General features: G+C 41.2%; 1 protein-coding gene across 5 annotated transcripts in view; it reads left to right on the top strand.

The window, feature by feature from the left end:
- CACNG8 (calcium voltage-gated channel auxiliary subunit gamma 8) overlaps window positions 1-21,031 on the top strand; it is a 124,357-nt gene that overhangs the window by 99,697 nt on the left and 3,629 nt on the right. For all 5 annotated transcript variants that reach the window (XM_056543000.1, XM_056543003.1, XM_056543004.1 and 2 more), the window contains one exon: window positions 19,777-19,917. In XM_056543000.1, coding sequence (XP_056398975.1) covers window positions 19,777-19,917 — 141 coding nt within the window. The remainder of the gene's footprint in view (window positions 1-19,776; window positions 19,918-21,031) is intronic.

Raw genomic sequence — 21,031 nt, 5'->3', positions numbered from 1 at the left:
ATAAAAGACAGTGCACTATTACAAATGGATCTGGAGAGGCTGGAGGCTTGGGCTGAGATGTGGCAGATGAGGTTCAACACTAGTGTTGGGCGTGAATATTCGCATTTCAAAGTTTTATTGCGAATATATTCGCTATATATTTGAAATTACAAATGTCAACTTTTTTCTGCATATTCGCATTTTTGAATATTCGCATACTCCTTCTTTTCACTTGTGGGCCAATTAGAATGATGCAAATACACTTGTCAGAGGTTATCAACAACATCCCTAGCAACCAATAGTAAAGTTGTCCACCCCCTCACTGCTTTCTTCCTCGAATTTGCGAATAAATGAATATTCGCATTTGCGAATATAACGAATACGCGAAATTCGCAAATATAAGATAAATATTCGTCTATATATTCGCGAAATATCGCAAATTCGAATATGGGCAATGCCGCTCATCACTATTCAACACTGAAAAATGTAAGGTAATGCACATGGGGAAGAAAAATCCGGGCTGGGATTATGTATTAAATGGGAGAACACTTGGGACTACTGACATGGAAAAGGACTTGGGAGTCTTAGTTAACAGTAAATTTAGCTGTAGTTACCAGTGTCGGGCAGCTGCTGCCAAGGCAAATAAAATCATGAATAAATTCCCATGACAAGGAAATAATTCTACCGCTGTACAGATCACTAGTCAGACCACACATAGAATACTGTGTACAGTACTGGGCACGAGTGTACAAGAAAGATAAAGTTGAGCTGGACAGGGTTCAAAGACGGGCAACCAGAGTAATATGGGGAATGGGAGGACTACAGTACCCAGAAAGATTATCAGAATTAGGGTTATTCAGGCTTAGGGGAGACCTAATAACTATGTATAAATATATCAGGGGACAGTACAGAGATATCTCCCATGATCTATTTATACCCAGGACTGTATCTATAACAAGGGGGCATCCTCTACGTTTAGAGGAAAGAAGGTTTCTACACCAGCACAGACGGGGGTTCTTTACTGTAAGAACAGTGAGACTATGGAATTCTCTCCCGGAGGAGGTGGCCATGGGGAACTCAGTAAAAGAGCTCAAAAGGGGCCTGGATGCATTTTTGGAGAGTAAAAACATTGTTGGTTATGTATACTAGATTTATAGGGACAGAACGTTGGGGATTTATTGGTGATCCAGGGATTTATTCTGACTGCCATATTTGGAGTCGGGAAGGAATTTTTACCTCTAAGATGAGGGTTTTTTGCCTTCCGCTGGATCAACTCAGTAGGGACTCATTAGGGTTATAGATTGAACTTGATGGACTCAGGTCTTTTTTCAACCTTATAATCTATGTTATTATGTTACCCTGTTTCTAATGCCTTGAAAATCAGTGCATCCGCTTCGGAGCTATGCATCTTGTTGCTAGTGTGATATTTTCTTCTGTGCACTGGAGTGCTGCTGCTGTATGTGCAATGCTTTATTCTACCTCTCCAGATGATAATCCCGCCCCTTCTGACAATAACTTCTCCCCTCCATAAATATTAATCCCCTCTTCCACAGCTTGTCCTTGAAGGTGGCAGAATTTTAAGCAGAAGGGAGGGAATTACCAGCTGGAGGGGGTGGGGTAAAGCAGTGCAAATACAGCAGCCACCTCCAGTGCACATAAGAAGAAAATATCATTATAGCAACAAGATAAATATCTCCTGAAGGACTGCTCCAAATTCTGCCTATTAGGATGCATTTCAAACAAGGTAATCTGCATTATTTAACTGTATAATCAGGTTGACCAAATGACCCTGCTGTCAGTTTCCCTTTAAGGACATTTGGAGGATGAAAAATCCATATTAAAAATATGTTCTTGTTGAAATAAGTAGTGTAATACAAGGCCGCAAATTGATCTAGGTTTTTAGGTAGTGAAAATATTATTCAGAAGGTAGGGGAAATCAAATACTTGACAGATGTTCTGTATATCTAACCATACACCCCAATTTGTAGAGATTAACCCTTTAAGGACTGAGGGTTTTTTCGTTTTTGCACTTTCGTTTAGTATTTTTTTGTGCCACCAATTGTACTTTGTAAGGACATCAGTCATTTTACCAAAAAAATGTACTGAAGCCCAAATAATATTTGTGGGGCAAAATTTAAAAAAAAAAAACGCAATTTTGTCATTTTTGTAGGCTTCCATTTCTACACAGTACACTTTTCGGTAAAAATGACACCTTATCTTTTTTCTGTAAAATGCTATCCAATTTATATAGGTTTGATTTTGTTTTACTTCTGGTGAAAATTATAACAGTTTTCATGGAAATTTGTATGTTTAAAAATATCCTCTTCTGACCCCTATAACTTTTTTATTTTTCCGCATACAGGGTGGTATTAGGGCTCATTGGGGGAGATTTATCAAAACCTGTGCAAAGGAAAAGTTGCCCAGTTGCCCAAAGCAACCAATCAGATCGCTTCTTTCATTTTGCAGAGACCTTGGTAAAAATGAAAGAAGTGAGCTGATTGGTTGCTATGGGCAACTGGGCAACTTTTCCTCTGGACAGGTTTTGATAAATCTCCCCCATTATTTTGCGCTGTGATCTGAAATTTTTATCTGTTCCATCTTTGTTTTCATAGGATTTTGGACTTTGGAATTTTTTTTTTTACGAGTACGCTAATGACTGTGCGCTTTAATTAACATTATATTTTTATAGTTTGGCCATTTACACACGCGGCGATACCACAAATGTTTATGTTTATGTTTATTTTTGTTTACATATATATATATATATATATATATATATATATATATATATATACATACATACATATATATTTATATATATATATATATATATATATATATATACAGAATGCCCGCGGAGTGCTCCATTACACCAGGAGTGGTGGCCTTGCCCTGAGGTAAATACTCATCCCCTTTAGCTGCTCTCAGGCCTCTTACCCCAGCCAAGCCAGATCACCCTGCTCTGTACTGACGAGTGGCAAAAACCAGGAAACAGCTGTCTGCAGATGGGTAGAAACTTCCCTTTTGGGGAGTAGTCTGGCTTGGCATAAAATCCTGATCAGCTTTTTATATTCCTTAACAGAAGCTAAGCTGATACCAGGGAACATTACCTGAAAAGGTGATGTAATTAGCTGCTTTGCATATTCATATATATATATATATATATATATATATATATATATATATATATATATGAGAAAATGGGTGGGGATTAAAACTTTTATTAGGGAATGGGTTAAATCACATTTATTAACTTTTTTTTCACTTTTTTTTTACACCCATAGGGGACTATAACATGCAATCTTCTGATTGCATACACTGTTCAATGCTATGCCATAGCATAGATCAGTGTTATCGGTGCTCTGCTGTTCCAGTTTGGATCTCAGGCATGGAGCAGTAGATCATCAATTGGACACCGAGGAGGAAGGTAGGGACTCGCGTCCTCTCAGCTGATCGGGACATCGCGGTAACAACGGTTTTAACATGGTGGCCCCGATCAGCTCCGCTGAGCTTCTGGGAAGTATTTTTTTCATTTAAGGGGTTAATACCGGGCATGACCGTGATCGGTGATGTCTGGTATTAGCCACTGGCCCCGGCCGTTGCTTGGTGCCAGGACCAACCTGCTATAATGTGGGGTTCATGTGTGACCCCGCGTTATAGCATGGGAGCGGGTGCAGGGTCATGCGTCCTTTTTATCTTTTAAATTTTTTTTCCATTTAAAATTGTACAAATTGTACCAACAATACATTCCTTAAATATATAAGCTTAGCCTTTCCCCCCTGATCCCTCCCCCCTCCCTACCACCCTGAGAATGCGTAGGAAAGAAAGGAAAAGAAAAAGAAAACAGCTTTCAATCTCTCCTCCATTTATTCCACTTCAGGTTAAACTGATCCTGTCTTTGTAGAGATCTTTTCCTATATATCAATTCATAATTCTTAATTTTCTCTAGATTAAACCATTTCTCAGTCACTGGGACCTTTTCTGATAACCAAACTCTCAGAATTAATAATCGAGCTAAAAATAAAAGTTCAGAAATTAGAGCAAAGGCAGGCACATAATTTTCCTTTTCCCCCAAGACCACAGATTCAAATGTGAAAAACGGCATGTAACCCAACCTTTCCTGAATTATATCAAAAACCTGTTTCCAAAACTCTGCATTCTTATGCAGGACCACATAATGGCCCATAATTTACTAAGCTAAAACCCACTAGCTTTTATTGGGTTTTTCCATGTTATTTTGGTGCACAGTGTCTGAGACATGTTTGAGACTGTGTTAGAGATGTCAGACACTGTGCGACAGTGTGCACCCAGAAAATCATCCAGACGTCGGAGCTGCCGTGCACTTTTGAACACACCGACAGGCTCAAGGACTTCTCTTGTACAAACTTATGTAGGGCTGGTACTGCCTTCTTCGCAAAGAAATGACGGCTTGGGACTCTCCACCTCGGCTCGGCACAAGCCATCTATTCTCTGAAAGGTGCAGAGTCCACCACTTGAAAAGGGAGGGACTGCAACACCAGCAACTTGGACAGGAGCACATTCAACTTCTGCGCCGTTGGAAGAGTGGGCGCATACTGTTGTCTCTTGGACATGGCTTCACCGATGGATTGTTGGCGGAATGGCTGACTAAAAGCGGGAGAAGAAGAAGCGACAGAAGGAGGGTTTGACACACAGCTCCCTTCGGCTGAGGTGGTGGAGCCTTGGCTGGATGAAGGAGGGAGCGGATGGCCACTGGGTGATGCAGCAGGCTGGACCACTACATCGGAGCCACTGTTCTCCCAGGCCGCTTTATGGTGGCGAAGCATGTGTTGATGCAGGGCCGTGGTGCCGACATTGGGACCCTGGCCACGCTTCACCTTCTGCCGACAGATCTTGCATGTGGCTACGTGAACCTCCTCCGGATGCCTTATGAAAAACTTCCACACCACCGAGTAGCTGATTTTCCCACCCGCAGTCCGCACTAATTGACTGCTACTAGCGCTGTCTCCAGGAACCCCTGTTCCACTACCTCCCGGAAAGGTAGGCTGCCGCGAAGCAGGTGGTCTCCCCCGGGCACGTTTGGCTCCTGAATTTCCACTACTGCCACCACGCTGACTGCCAACCGTGCTACCGCCTTGCTGCCTCAAGGTCAACCTGCAACTCTCTTCTCCTGATGATGATGAAGCCCCTTCTGCACCCGGCTCCCAATTGCAATCGGCTTCATCATCATCAACAGTTGTGTGCACGTCACTGATGTCCTCCTCAGGTTCCCCAACAGTGTCTGCTTCAGGACACTGAACACTTGCAACACCGCCTCCCACGTTACTCTCCACATCACTACTTGGCCGCCTAGCGGAGCAAGCGTCGCATGTCTCCTCCCTTCTTGGATGTCCAGTAGCTACTGACTGTCCTCTATTGGATCGTCCTCAGTAAATAGTGGAGCAGAACCCACAGCATAAGATACTTCTTTAGGAGAGGGAACAGCATAGGACAAAGGCAATGGGAGGACAAGGACTGCTCCTGGGCCATGCCAACTGAGGATTGTGTCTGAGGAACCCACCGACTGTTGACTGGGGGTGTCAGATGTCACTTGTGATGATGTGGATGAGCGTGTTAACCAATCGACGACGGCAGATGGGTTGCTGGTGGAGACACGACCGCTGGCTGATAACGGAAGCTCAGGCCACTCGCCCCAAGTCTGCTGCCAACTCTGCCTGAAGTATTTAGGCCTCTGCCACTCCTCTGTGCACGTCCTGGCACTTCTCTGCCTGACATACTTAGTGCGTTTATGAGGGTATTACAAAACGCTACACTACTCTTTAAACAGTATTTATCTAGAACAGCAGCAGGTGATTACTTAAGGCTGTCCTTGAACAGTATGTAGGCCCTTGACAGATTAACAGGTACTAGATTGTACAATACATGGATGTACCTATGCGGTATGCACTGATGAGGGCAGTAATATGCCTAACTATTAGCAAAAAAAACTCTGTATTTTTGTAATACACCAGCCGGTGGATAATATTGTTTGGACTTTGACGGTATGGAGCACCTTGACAGCTTAACAGATACTGAATGGTACAATACTTGGATGTACCTATGCGGTATGCACTGATGAGGGCAGTAATATGCCTAACTTTTAACAGAAAAAACTTGGTATTTTTGTAATACACCAGCCGGTGGATACTATTGTTTGGACTTTGACGGTTTGGAGCACCTTGACAGATTAACAGGTACTAAATGGTACAATACTTGGATGTACGTATGCGGTATGCACTGATGAGGGCAGTAATATGTCTAAATATTAGCAGAAAAAACTCTTTATTTTTGTAAAACACCAGCCGGTGGATACTATTGTTTAGACTTTGATGGTTTGGAGCACCTTGACAGCTACTAAATGGTACAATACTTGGATCTACCTATGCGGTATGCACTGATGAGGGCAGTAATATGCCTAACTATAAGCAGAAAAAAACTCTGTATTTTTGTAAAACACCAGCCGGTGGATACTTTTGTTTGGACTTTGATGGTATGGAGCACCTTGACAGCTTAACAGGTACTACATGGTACAATACTTAGTTGTACGTATGTGGTATGCACTGATGAGGGCCTATTAGCAGAAAAAAACTCTGTAGTTTGGTGAAACACCAGCCGGTGGATACTATTGTTTGGACTTTGACGGTTTGGAGCACCTTGACAGCTTAACAGGTACTAAATGGTACAATACTTGGATGTACGGATGCGGTATGCACTGATGAGGGAAGTAATATGCCTAACTATTAGCAGAAAAAACTCTGTATTTTTGTAAAACACCAGCCAGTGGATACTATTGTTTGGACTTTGACAGTTTGGATCACCTTGACAGCTACTAAATGGTACAATACTTGGATGTACCTATGCGGTATGCACTGATGAGGGAAGTAATATGCCTAACTATAAGCAGAAAAAACTCTGTATTTTTGTAATACACCAGCTGGTGGATACTATTGTTTGGATTTTGACTGTATGGAGCACCTTGACAGCTTAACAGGTACTAAATGGTACAATACTTGGATGTACGTATGCGGTATGCACTGATGAGGGCAGTAATATGCCTATTAGCAGAAAAAACTCTGTATTTTTGTAAAACACCAGCCGGTGGATACAATTGTTTGGACTTTGACTGTATGGAGAGCCTTGACAGCTTAACAGGTACTAAATGGTACAATACTTGGATGTATGTATGCGGTATGCACTGATGAGGGCCTATTAGCATAAAATCTCTGTATTTTTGTAAAACACCAGCCGGTGGATACTATTGTTTGGACTTTGACGGTATGGAGTACCTTGACAGCTTAACAAGTACTAAATGGTACAATACTTGGATGTACGTATGCGGTATGCACTGACGAGGGTCTATTAGCAGAAAAAACTCTGTATATTTTGTAAAACACCAGCCGGTGGATACTATTGTTTGGACTTTGACGGTATGGAGTACCTTGACAGCTTAACAAGTACTAAATGGTACAATACTTGGATGTACGTATGTGGTATGCACTGATGAGGGCCTATTAGCAGAAAAAACTCTGTATATTTTGTAAAACACCAGCCGGTGGATACTATTGTTTGGACTTTGACGGTTTGGAGCACCTTGACAGCTACTAAATGGTACAATACTTGGATGTACGTATGCGTTATGCACTGATGAGGGCAGTAATATGCCTATCTATTAGCAGAAAAAACTCTGTATTTTTGTAATACACCAGCCGGTGTTTACTATTGTTTGGACTTTGACGGTATGGAGCACCTTGACAGCTTAATAGGTACTAAATGGTAAAATACTTGGATGTACGTATGCGTTATACACTGATGAGGGCAGTAATATGCCTATTAGCAGAAAAAACTCTGTATTTTTGTAAAACACCAGCCGGTGGATACTATTGTTTGGACTTTGACGGCTTGGAGCACCTTGACAGGTACTAGATGGTACAATATTTGGATGTACGTATGCGGTATGCACTGATGAGCTCAGTAATATGCCTAACTATTAGCAGAAAAAACTCTGTATTTTTGTAAAACACCAGCCGGTGGATACTATTATTTGGACTTTGACGGTATGGAGCACCTTGACAGCTTAACAGGTACTGAATGGTACAATACTTGGATGTACGTATGCGGTATGCACTGATGAGGGCCTATTAGCAGAAAAATCTCTGTATTTTTGTAAAACACCAGCCGGAGGATACTATTGTGTGGACTTTGACGGTTTGGAGTACCTTGACAGCTACTAAATGGTACAATACTTGGATGTACCTATGCGGTATGCACTGATGAGGGCAGTAATATGCCTAACTATTAGCAGAAAAAACTCTGTATTTTTGTAATACACCAGCCGGTGGATACTATTGTTTGGACTTTGACAGTCTGGAGCACCTTGACAGCTTAACAGGTACTAAATGGTAGAATACTTGGATGTACGTATGCGGTATGCACTGATGAGGGCAGTAATATGCCTATTAGCAGAAAAAACTCTGTATTTTTGTAAAACACCAGCCGGTGGATACTATTGTTTGGACTTTGACGGTTTGGAGCACCTTGACAGGTACTAGATGGTACAATATTTGGATGTACGTATGCGGTATGCACTGATGAGGGCAGTAATATGCCTAACTATTAGCAGAAAAAACTCTGTATTTTTGTAAAACACCAGCCGGTGAATACTATTGTTTGGACTTTGACGGTATGGAGCACCTTGACAGCTTAACAGGTAATGAATGGTACAATACTTGGATGTACGTATGCGATATGCACTGATGAGGGCCTATTAGCAGAAAAAACTCTGTATTTTTGTAAAACACCAGCCGGTGGATACTATTGTGTGGACTTTGACGGTTTGGAGTACCTTGACAGGTACTAAATGGTACAATACTTGGATGTACGTATGCGGTATGCACTGATGAGGGCAGTAATATGCCTAACTATTAGCAGAAAAAACTCTGTATTTTTGTAAAACACCAGCCGGTGGATACTATTGTTTGGACTTTGACGGTTTGGAGCACCTTGACAGCTACTAAATGGTACAATACTTGGATGTACCTATGCGGTATGCACTGATGAGGGCAGTAATATGCCTAACTATTAGCAGAAAAAACTCTGTATTTTTGTAAAACACCAGCCGGTGGATACTATTGTGTGGACTTTGACGGTTTGGAGTACCTTGACAGGTACTAGATGGTACAATATTTGGATGTACGTATGCGGTATGCACTGATGAGCTCAGTAATATGCCTAACTATTAGCAGAAAAAACTCTGTATTTTTGTAAAACACCAGCCGGTGGATACTATTATTTGGACTTTGACGGTATGGAGCACCTTGACAGCTTAACAGGTACTGAATGGTACAATACTTGGATGTACGTATGCGGTATGCACTGATGAGGGCCTATTAGCAGAAAAATCTCTGTATTTTTGTAAAACACCAGCCGGAGGATACTATTGTGTGGACTTTGACGGTTTGGAGTACCTTGACAGCTACTAAATGGTACAATACTTGGATGTACCTATGCGGTATGCACTGATGAGGGCAGTAATATGCCTAACTATTAGCAGAAAAAACTCTGTATTTTTGTAATACACCAGCCGGTGGATACTATTGTTTGGACTTTGACGGTCTGGAGCACCTTGACAGCTTAACAGGTACTAAATGGTAGAATACTTGGATGTACGTATGCGGTATGCACTGATGAGGGCAGTAATATGCCTATTAGCAGAAAAAACTCTGTATTTTTGTAAAACACCAGCCGGTGGATACTATTGTTTGGACTTTGACGGTTTGGAGCACCTTGACAGGTACTAGATTGTACAATATTTGGATGTACGTATGCGGTATGCACTGATGAGGGCAGTAATATGCCTAACTATTAGCAGAAAAAACTCTGTATTTTTGTAAAACACCAGCCGGTGAATACTATTGTTTGGACTTTGACGGTATGGAGCACCTTGACAGCTTAACAGGTACTGAATGGTACAATACTTGGATGTACGTATGCGATATGCACTGATGAGGGCCTATTAGCAGAAAAAACTCTGTATTTTTGTAAAACACCAGCCGGTGGATACTATTGTGTGGACTTTGACGGTTTGGAGTACCTTGACAGGTACTGAATGGTACAATACTTGGATGTACGTATGCGGTATGCACTGATGAGGGCAGTAATATGCCTAACTATTAGCAGAAAAAACTCTGTATTTTTGTAAAACACCAGCCGGTGGATACTATTGTTTGGACTTTGACGGTTTGGAGCACCTTGACAGGTACTAGATGGTACAATATTTGGATGTACGTATGCGGTATGCACTGATGAGGGCAGTAATATGCCTAACTATTAGCAGAAAAAACTCTGTATTTTTGTAAAACACCAGCCGGTGAATACTATTGTTTGGACTTTGACGGTATGGAGCACCTTGACAGCTTAACAGGTACTGAATGGTACAATACTTGGATGTACGTATGCGATATGCACTGATGAGGGCCTATTAGCAGAAAAAACTCTGTATTTTTGTAAAACACAAGCCGGTGGATACTATTGTGTGGACTTTGACGGTTTGGAGTACCTTGACAGGTACTAAATGGTACAATACTTGGATGTACGTATGCGGTATGCACTGATGAGGGCAGTAATATGCCTAACTATTAGCAGAAAAAACTCTGTATTTTTGTAAAACACCAGCCGGTGGATACTATTGTTTGGACTTTGACGGTTTGGAGCACCTTGACAGCTACTAAATGGTACAATACTTGGATGTACCTATGCGGTATGCACTGATGAGGGCAGTAATATGCCTAACTATTAGCAGAAAAAACTCTGTATTTTTGTAAAACACCAGCCGGTGGATACTATTGTTTGGACTTTGACGGTTTGGAGCACCTTGACAGGTACTAGATGGTACAATATTTGGATGTACGTATGCGGTATGCACTGATGAGGGCAGTAATATGCCTAACTATTAGCAGAAAAAAACTCTGTATTTTTGTAAAACACCAGCCGGTGAATACTATTGTTTGGACTTTGACGGTATGGAGCACCTTGACAGCTTAACAGGTACTGAATGGTACAATACTTGGATGTACGTATGCGATATGCACTGATGAGGGCCTATTAGCAGAAAAAACTCTGTATTTTTGTAAAACACCAGCCGGTGGATACTATTGTGTGGACTTTGACGGTTTGGAGTACCTTGACAGGTACTAAATGGTACAATACTTGGATGTACGTATGCGGTATGCACTGATGAGGGCAGTAATATGCCTAACTATTAGCAGAAAAAACTCTGTATTTTTGTAAAACACCAGCCGGTGGATACTATTGTTTGGACTTTGACGGTTTGGAGCACCTTGACAGCTACTAAATGGTACAATACTTGGATGTACCTATGCGGTATGCACTGATGAGGGCAGTAATATGCCTAACTATTAGCAGAAAAAACTCTGTATTTTTGTAATACACCAGCCGGTGGATACTATTGTTTGGACTTTGACGGTATGGAGCACCTTGACAGCTTAACAGGTACTAAATGGTAGAATACTTGGATGTACATATCCGGTATACACTGATGAGGGCAGTAATATGCCTATTAGCAGAAAAAACTCTGTATTTTTGTAAAACACCAACTGGTGGATACTATTGTTTGGACTTTGACGGTATGGAGCACCTTGATAGCTTAACAGGTACTAAATGGTAAAATACTTGCATGTGCCTATGCGGTATGCACTGATGAGGGCAGTAATATATGCTTAACTATACGCAGAAAAAACTGTTTAAAAAAAAAAAAAAAAACAGACAGTGAATATTATTGTTTGGACTTGCACAGTTTGACAGATTAACAGGTACAAAATGGTGCAAATGCACCACAGTCCACTGAACAATCATGTATTTCTGAACAGCAGCAGGACCCAACAGTGCAGCACCACAAAAAAAAATCCAGGGATTAAACCCTAAATTGCACTCTGTCACACAATTCTGAGCAGCAGAAGATTTGTGGAGCAAATAAAAATAAACTCAATTGGGCTGAAAAATGAGGAGATAAGATGCTTCAGAAAGTCCAGGCAGCTTGGAGATCTGTATGAGGCAGCTGACAGCTATCTGCCCCTCTCTGCTGCAATGCTCAATAACGTGAATAGGAGGTTTAGCTATCAATGATCCTTCTCAGAGTAACAGCACAGCACTCTGCACTCCTGTCTTTCCCTAATGCTGATGTGACTAGCAGTTGCAGTGTAACGCTGTGGTATGAGCTATTCACACACACGCAGTCCTGTCCTCTCCATCTGAGTGCATAGATTAAATGAAGAGAGGCAAGATGGCCGCTGATTATATAGGGGCTGTGACATCACAGGGGTCAGTGAACACTGATAGGCTTCATCTCACATGTGATTCAGGGTCAGCCCGCCTACCTTCATTCCCGCCGCTGTTTCCCGCCCTCCCATAATCCCCTGCCCCATGTACTCACATGTGGATCCGCCATCTTAGGTCCCCAATAGCCTGGAACGCTGTAAAATGGAGTTTAATGAAGCGATTTGCGCAATAGAATCGCGGCGATATTCGTATTCGTTGGGAATCACATTTTTCATAAAATTCGTAACGAATTCGGGTTTGTCAACTTCGATTCGCTCATCTCTAATAATGTTGATAATACTAAAGGGTGAATGGCATAAGAAAAAATGAAAAGTGAGCAAAAAGTCATATTTATGTTAAAGTGACACCAATAACAACAACAGATCATACAGCCTCATATGCGGAAAAAAAAAGGTTAAAGGGCTTAGAATAGGGCTATTTTAAACATACTTATTTTGTGAAAAAAGTTTGCTTTTTAAAGCATGGGTATTATTTTAATCATATTGATCCACAAAATAAAGAGAACATATCAGTTTTACAGTAAAATATCCTGTGTAAAAACCAAATACACTAAAATTTACAAAATTGCAGTTTTCTCTTCAATTTCCTCCCACAAATAATATTCTTTTGGTTGCACCATATTCTGTGATAACACTCCAGCCATCTGATGCCTTTGGATTATGCATCCAGCTTACACACTGTAAGTTCCAAAACAAGCTTAGCCCTACTTCTTTCACGTCACATCACATGTGAGGTTCTCCAGGCACTTGATGCGGTTCCAGAATACATCAAAACACTTTCCTTTTATAGAGACATCTCTGCCTCCTCCTACCATGGTTGCGGTCCAGTGTCACATTGCACAAACCTGCATCAGCTTCTGGCTATTCCTGGGCCTTCTCTGACGTCCTCCAGCAAGCTGCCAACCAGTAAAGCTATCATACCTGCTGCCCAGGGTGTGGTGCTGTGTACATTGGTTTGCTGGCTTACTATTTCATGGACCAGAAGGTGAACTAACAAGACAGTACACATACCATAAGAACATATACAGTACATACTTGTCAATGTAATGACAGTATTTTATTAAATTGATACACTACTCCTTTTTAGTAAAAGGGGTATATGATCTTTACACCTCTCCCCACATTTAATCACTGCATTGTACATTTTATCATTTCATAGATGTTTTCTTTTGGGCAATGATAAATGATTTACAGCTTAATATAATGATTCATGAAAATAACTTCACATAGTTTTATCTTTTCTTTATACTCACCAGATCTGCCTATATTTCAGCAAAGTATAACTGAATGCACACTGTTCACAGGGCTGCCTGGAATGTATTGGCTTATCTCTAAATCTGCTGAATGAAGCAAAATGTAATTATTGCTGCTATAATGTATGCAGGGATGAGATAATGAAATCCTCTGATGTTTCACACTTCAAAGTTGAAAAAGTTTGCAAACATGAAAACTGACGAAACTTACTCTCTATTGTTTGTCTGAGCATTCAGTCTTAAGACAAAAAGGTGTGAGCGTTCAATCTGCTGTTTTGCAGTCTGAATGAAATTTTACAATACAGGGAAATATTATGTCCTTTATGGGACAGTGCGTAAACAAATGCTATTACCAGAGATGACTGAAACTCATGCCACAAAGATTGTAGAAAGAGTCATAATGGCTTTTAAAGAGGATCTATTGTCCTCTGGAAACTTCATGAAGTAATAGGAGGGTGGCTTTGTATGCTGTAATAATTTATACTGCCCACAAAATAGAAGAAGGGATGGCACTGCTAGTAGAGTATCACTATGTGGTACCTGATAGCTTGTAGAGGGGCCACGTTGTAAAAGAGGAGTCGCAATCCCACAACCAGTCTTTCGGTGCTCAGTGGCAAACGAACAATATAGTAGAATTTCCAAGCAAGCATGTAGAAAGGATGCTCATGGCACTCGATACGCTGGTATAAAAGGTACTTCTTTATTTCAAGCGAAGGGGTTCACAAACATCAGGAGCCGGGATGGGGAGACAGGTCAACAACCGTTTCACCGCAACTGCGGCTTCAACTGGACTGGACATAATAATAATGTGCACAATGAAAGCCAATGGAAAAGTGTCTGTCATTGCACACAATGTTTATACAGCTCACAGGATTTCACAGTAATGGACCAGGGGGAAACACTGGATGTCATATATCTGGGATTTTCCAAAGCATTTGATACAGTGCCACACAAAAGTTTGGTGCATAAAATGAGAAGGATTGGGCTGGCTCAGTGATAGACAGAGGGGGGTTATTAATGGTACTTATTCTGATTGGGTGACTGTTACTAGTGGGGTACCACAGGGGTCAGTCTTGGGTCCTGTTCTATTTAATATATTTATTAATTGTAGAGTGGTTGAGTAGTAAAGTAGCAATCTTTGCAGATGATACTAAACTCTGTAAAGCGGTAAACACTATAGAGGACAGTGCACTATTACAAATGGATCTGGATAGGTTGGAGGTTTGGGCTGGGAAGTTCAACACTGATAAATGTAAGGTAATGCACATGGGGAAGAAAAATCTGGGCTGGGATTATGTATTAAATAGGAGGACACTTGGGACGACTGATGTGGAAAAGGACTTAGGAGTCTTAGTTAACAATAAATTTAGCTGTAGTCGCCAGTAGGGGTGTAAGAAAAAAATAGATTCAATCAAATATCACGATTTTTCATTAGGCAGTATCGATTCAAAATATATTCGAATCGATCTTTGATAAACTATTTATAATTAACATTTACTGTTTATAATTAACATTTACTGTATTTCACCGTCTTATTTCACTGTCTTATTTTTTTATAACACTTTAACTCCCCACCACTATTTGGCAGTGCACCTGTTATTCACCAGCTCTGTCCCACCCGCAGCAGAGAAATAACAAGATCCCGCGAGAGTTGTCGTGCATATGGTCTCCGTCCTGTTTGCTCTGTAGTCTCGCGGTAGCTGCAGCAGAGTGAACGCTGGTTCAAACATTGCTGGCAATGAGAAAAAGATACGGGAGACTCCGAAGATTTACAAAGTGGGCATTTGGACTCATTTTGGCTTCTATAATAAACCAGGGAGTAAGGAGTATGACAAGAGCCACGCTGTGTGCAAAATATGTCATGCCAGAATCAAATACTGCAGGAATACGACAAACCTACGTGCCCGCATGGCCAGGCATCATGGCAACATAGAGGTAAACTTGAAACAAGCAGCTACCCCCGCATCTCAGATGACTCTTGAACAAGCTAATTCTGCCAAGTTTCCTCCAGGCTCGATTCATGCAACAAGAATAACGCAATCTGTCCTCCATTTCATTTTCAAAAACCTGCGCTCTCTTAGTGTGGTGGAGAATAAGGGCTTTTAGAATATGGTTGCTACGCCGAGCGCTCCGGGTCCCCGCTCCTCCCCGGAGCGCTCGCAGCGTTCTCCTGTTCGCAGCGCCCCGGTCAGACCCGCTGACCGGGAGCGCTGCGATAATGTCCCTAGCCGGGATGCGATTCGCGATGCGGGACGCGCCCGCTCGCGGTGCGCATCCCGACCCGCTTACCAGACTCGTTCCCCGTCTGTGCTGTCCCGGCACGCGCAGGCCCCGCTCCCTAGGGCGCGCGCGCGCCGGCTCTCTGCGATTTAAAGGGCCAGTGCGCCACTGATGGCGCATGGTTTTAATTAGTGTGTTCACCTGTGCACTTCCCTATATTACCTCACTTCCCCTTCACTTCCTTGCCGGATCTTGTTGCCATTGTGCCAGTGAAAGCGTTCCTTGTGTATCCCAAGCCAGTGTTCCAGACCTCTTGCCGTTGCCCCTGACTACGATCCTTGCTGCCTGCCCTGACCTTCTGCTACGTCCGACTTTGCTCTTGCCTAATACCTTGTACCGTGCCTATCTCAGCAGTCAGAGAGGTTGAGCCATTGCCGGAGGATACGACCTGGTTGCTACCGCCGTTGCAAGACCATCCCGCTTTGCGGCGGGCTCTGGTGAAAACCAGTAGCAACTTAGAACCGGTCCGCCGGCACGGTCCACGCCAATCCCTCTCTGACACAGAGGATCCACCTCCAGCCTGCCGAATCCTGACAATGGTGAACGAGATGGAGCCCCGCTATGCCATACCCTCCCAACAACACATCACGGACATCGCCTTACCCAAGATGTACAAAGATGTAAAAATCATTGTGCTGGAGGAACTGAGTTCTGCCGGGAGAGTAGCCTTGACATGTGATGCTTGGACATCTAGATGCACGTGATCATAACAGCTCATCACAGGTGAGTGGAAGTTAGACTCCCATGGGCTGCAAACGTGACCCTTATATGACAGCCACATCGGGGAAGACATTGCAGGTTTGCTCTGTGATGCTCTTGATGAATGGGGCTTGACTGCTAAACATCCCGTTATAGTCACAGATAATGCTGCCAACATGGCTGTGGCTGCTAGACTTGCAAAGGTTAGCCACATTCAGTGTTTTGCTCACAGCCTAAACCTAGCCTTACAGAAAGCACAAAAACTACCAGCAGTGGCCAGACTGCTTGGCAGAATTAGGCATGTCACTGGCTTTTTTAGGAGCAGTTCAATAGCCAGTCACCAGCTAAATCTCAAACAGGACCAACTACCAAAGCACAGGCTGATTACAGATGTCGTTACATGCTGGAATAGCTCCTATGACATGACTGAGAGGTTTTTAGAACAGCAACCAGTAATATGTGCAGCACTACTTTCCAATGAGGTCAGAAAAAATGAAAAGGACATCTTCACATTGAGTCGGACATCACATGTGCAGAAGAGGTCCTCAAAGCACTGAAGCCTATGAAGTATGCCAAATTAGTGATGTCAGAGGAGAGTATGCCAACACTGTCACTGATTGTGCCACTTCATGCCAAGCTCATCATGTGCACTGAATGAAGTCCTGATGATTCAGATACAGTCAAGGATATTAAGGAAGCAATAGCACAAGATCTAAAAAAAAAAGATATGCAAATGAAAAGGAGACCCTGTGCATGGCACCAGCTGTTTAGGGCTATCACCCCTAAGGCTGAACACACTACACACTCATCATGGAGGTTTAACACACATAAGATATATATTCTCTATAAGCATTCATTTATCTGAATCTTCACATAAATCTATTATTATGTCCTTAGAGGTTGCAGACAATTTTTAATTTTATCTGTAATTAAAATTAAAAGAAAAAAATCTCAATCCAAATGTAATGCAAAATAATGAGTCTTGAGCGATCTGTCATAGTTTAGCCTTTTTTTTTTTACTAGTTGTATTAGTACACAGAAAACAACAAACGTTATTTTCTTTAGAAATATCGATCACTGGCAGCATACATATAGCAATATATGTGTGCATATGCAAACATGTCAATACTTTCTGTGGAATCTGTTCGGAAATGCATTGCCATCTATAGAGACTGTGCATTTCCGAGCGCTTCTAACATCGGCTTATTTTGCTGGTGCTTGCAGCCTGTGGAATGTCCAACTGGAAATTTTATGGTGGACATTCTGCAGTGTGAATGGGACCTTACCAGGAAAAAAAACTCTTATTTCTAAAATCCACATGGCAGCATGGCTTCAGTTCAATGAACTGTTGGGTGCATTCTAAAGAAGATTAGATCAAAAGTATTTTGACATAATAAGAAAGACTAATAAAGTCATACAGGAAATACTACAGAAAACTATAATCTCTGAGACTAACTTATTGCTGCTAAAGGGGGCTATAACAACTGTTGATTTGTGAGGTGTACTTAGTTTTTCACACATGGCTTTTCCATTTTGGCTTCATTTTTGTAAATGAATAATGACACAATGTTATCTGCCATGTGTTGTTGTTTATATGAGGTTGTAAATTTAAATTATTCTAACATTTTTATTTAACCCCTTAAGGATGCAGGGTTTTTCCGTTTTTGCATTTTCATTTTTTTCCTCATCACCTTCTAAAAATCATAATGCTTTCAATTTTGCACATAAAATTCCATATTTCAAATTCCAAATTCGAATAATTTTTTGCACCACTAATTCTACTTTGCAGTGACATTAGTAATTTTACCAAGAAATTGCGACAAAAAAGTGCGACAAAATTGAAGAAAAAAAGCCATTTTGTAAATTTTGGAGGCTTCCGTTTCAATGCAGTGCATTTTTTGGTAAAAATGACAACTTATCTTTATTCTGTAGGTCCATACGGTTAAAATGATACCCTACCTATATATGTTTGATTTTGTCGTACTTGTGAAAAAAATTATAACTACATGCAGGAAAATTTATACGTAAAAAATTCTCATCTTCTGACCCCTATAACTTTTTTATTTTTCCGTGTACCGGCCGGTGTACCGGCTGGTGTGCCATAATCTGAAGTTTTTATCAGTATCATATTTGTAATAAATGGACTTTTTTATCGGTTTTACTATATTTTTTCATGATATAAAAAGTGACAAGCTATTTTGGAATTTTTTTGTGCGTACGCCATTGACTGTGCGGTTTAATTAGCAATATATTTTTATAATTCGGACATTTCCGCACGCAGCGATACCATATATGTTTATTTTTATTTACACTTTTTTATATGGGAAAAGGGGAGTGATTCAAACTGTTATTAGGGAAGGGGTTAAATGACATTTATTAACTTTTTTTCACTTTTTTTTGCAGTGCTATAGCTCCAATAGGGAGCTATAACACTGCACACACTGATCTTTTACACAGATCCCTGCAAAGCCATAGCTTTGCATGGATCAGTGTTATAAGCGGGCGATTGCTCAATTGCTCAAGCTTGGAGCAATTAAACGCCAATCGGACGTGACAGAGCAAGGTAAGGGGACCTTCGTTCGCGTCCTAGCTGATCGGGACATCCCGATTTTATCACCATAGTCCCGATCAGCCCGACTGAGATGCCAGGAAGCTTTCACTTTCATTTTATACGCGGTGATCAACTTTGAACGCCGCGTCTAAAGGGTTAATAGCACGCAGCACAACGATCGGTGCCGCATGCTATTAGCCTAGGGTCCTGGCTATCATTAGCCGCCGGACCGGCCCCGTTTTAAATACCGGGACCAGTCGTAGGGTGTACAGGTACGCCCTACATCCTTAAGAGGTTAATGTCCTAAAATATAGAACCATAGAATAAAAAAAAAGGGTCTACTTACCTTTTCTCATGTCTCTGTAGGGATGGCATTTTGGGAGTTATGATCTTAGGCTACTATGTTTTTTTTTTTACAGAACAAATTAATATTCTAAATTGATAGACCACTGTATATTAATACAGCATCTGACATGATAAATTCATACTAAATGATGTATGTATACATAGCAAAAAGAAAAAGTTAATAGGTGAAAACCTCAAATCTCTGTTTATTGCTTGAGACTAAGCTCTATCCTCACTTTTGAGTTTATAAATACAAAATTTGCCATATATTAGTAACAATTATTTTTTTGTATGTTAGGTGTGGTTCGTGCCTCGAGCATCTTCCCTATCCTCAGTGCCATGCTCCTATTACTTGGGGGCCTTTGTGTTGCTGCCAGTCGTGTTTACAAATCTAAGCGTAACATCATTTTGGGGGCTGGAATTCTATTTGTTGCTGCAGGTAAGTAAATATGGACAAGTAAAACCTTATTTCACATTAAATGCCTCACACCATATTGTGCTTTACATGGTAAAATACAATTCTGGTGTGTATCATTGTACACTGTTTGTGATCCAAATAATGGTCACATTTATTCCAAATAGCAGTAAAATAGTCCACCCTGTAGCTGTAAGTAGTTATTTAGCAGGGGCTAGTATGGGAAGTCTTTTATGTGAATGTGATAGATGTAGGTGAGACCATATGACTGTCCTGTGGGTGAGACAGCATATTCACTTACAATGGGTAGGTTCATGCCATCAGAAGGTTGGAGTATGAAATACAACCTTTAAGGCCTATGTTAAGAACCATCACTGTGCAATGGTGTCTAGGTGAAACAAGAGGCCGAGAGTGTAGAGCTGGTATAAGAGTGACACAGGGAGAAAACTGTGGCTGCAGAGACCAATCCTAACTTCTGTTGTTTAGGCCATGGAAAGAAACGTGCCTCGCAATTCCAACCAGTGACAGAGAGGACAGAGGAAGTGACAACACCACCTTTTTGAGGGAGGGGACCTGGACAGAAAGCTGAGGCTAAATGACTCCTAGAGTAATACACAGACAAATACCATTTGTGACATCAATAGCACCAGAGTAAAGGTCCTTTCACAAGGGCCATATATTGAGCAAATTAGTGTTCCCAATAATTGTCCTGTGTAAATGTTCACACATTCATGTTTTTAATTGCAATTATTGAAATCAAAGCTGGATAATAAATGGAGGACACATATAAAGGTAAGACTAAAATTTCTCAATCTAAATACATTTTTGGCTTTTTATTCAATAATTGCAATTACACCCTTAAAGGGCCAGCGATTAGTTTGTCAGTGGAACATCTTTTGTGCAGCCATTTAAATTCACATTGCTGCCTCTAAGATCTTACATCTTATATAGTGTTTAGCTATTGCTTTTTCTGAATGCAAAATCTCCCATGGACCTATTGAACAATACCATTTCAGGATGAGGAACAGCATGCAGCCTTCTTTCACAGTCCAGCTATTAGCACTCTGGTGCTTGTCTTATTGTTGTGCCATGTGTTATCTAAACTGTTAGGTTAGTGCATTATTATTATTATAATTAT

This window comes from Hyla sarda, chromosome 10 (genome assembly GCF_029499605.1).
Source record: "Hyla sarda isolate aHylSar1 chromosome 10, aHylSar1.hap1, whole genome shotgun sequence".
Lineage (NCBI taxonomy): Eukaryota > Metazoa > Chordata > Amphibia > Anura > Hylidae > Hyla > Hyla sarda.
Note: the sequence above shows the minus strand (reverse complement) of the source record. Positions and strands in the feature narration are given on the sequence as shown.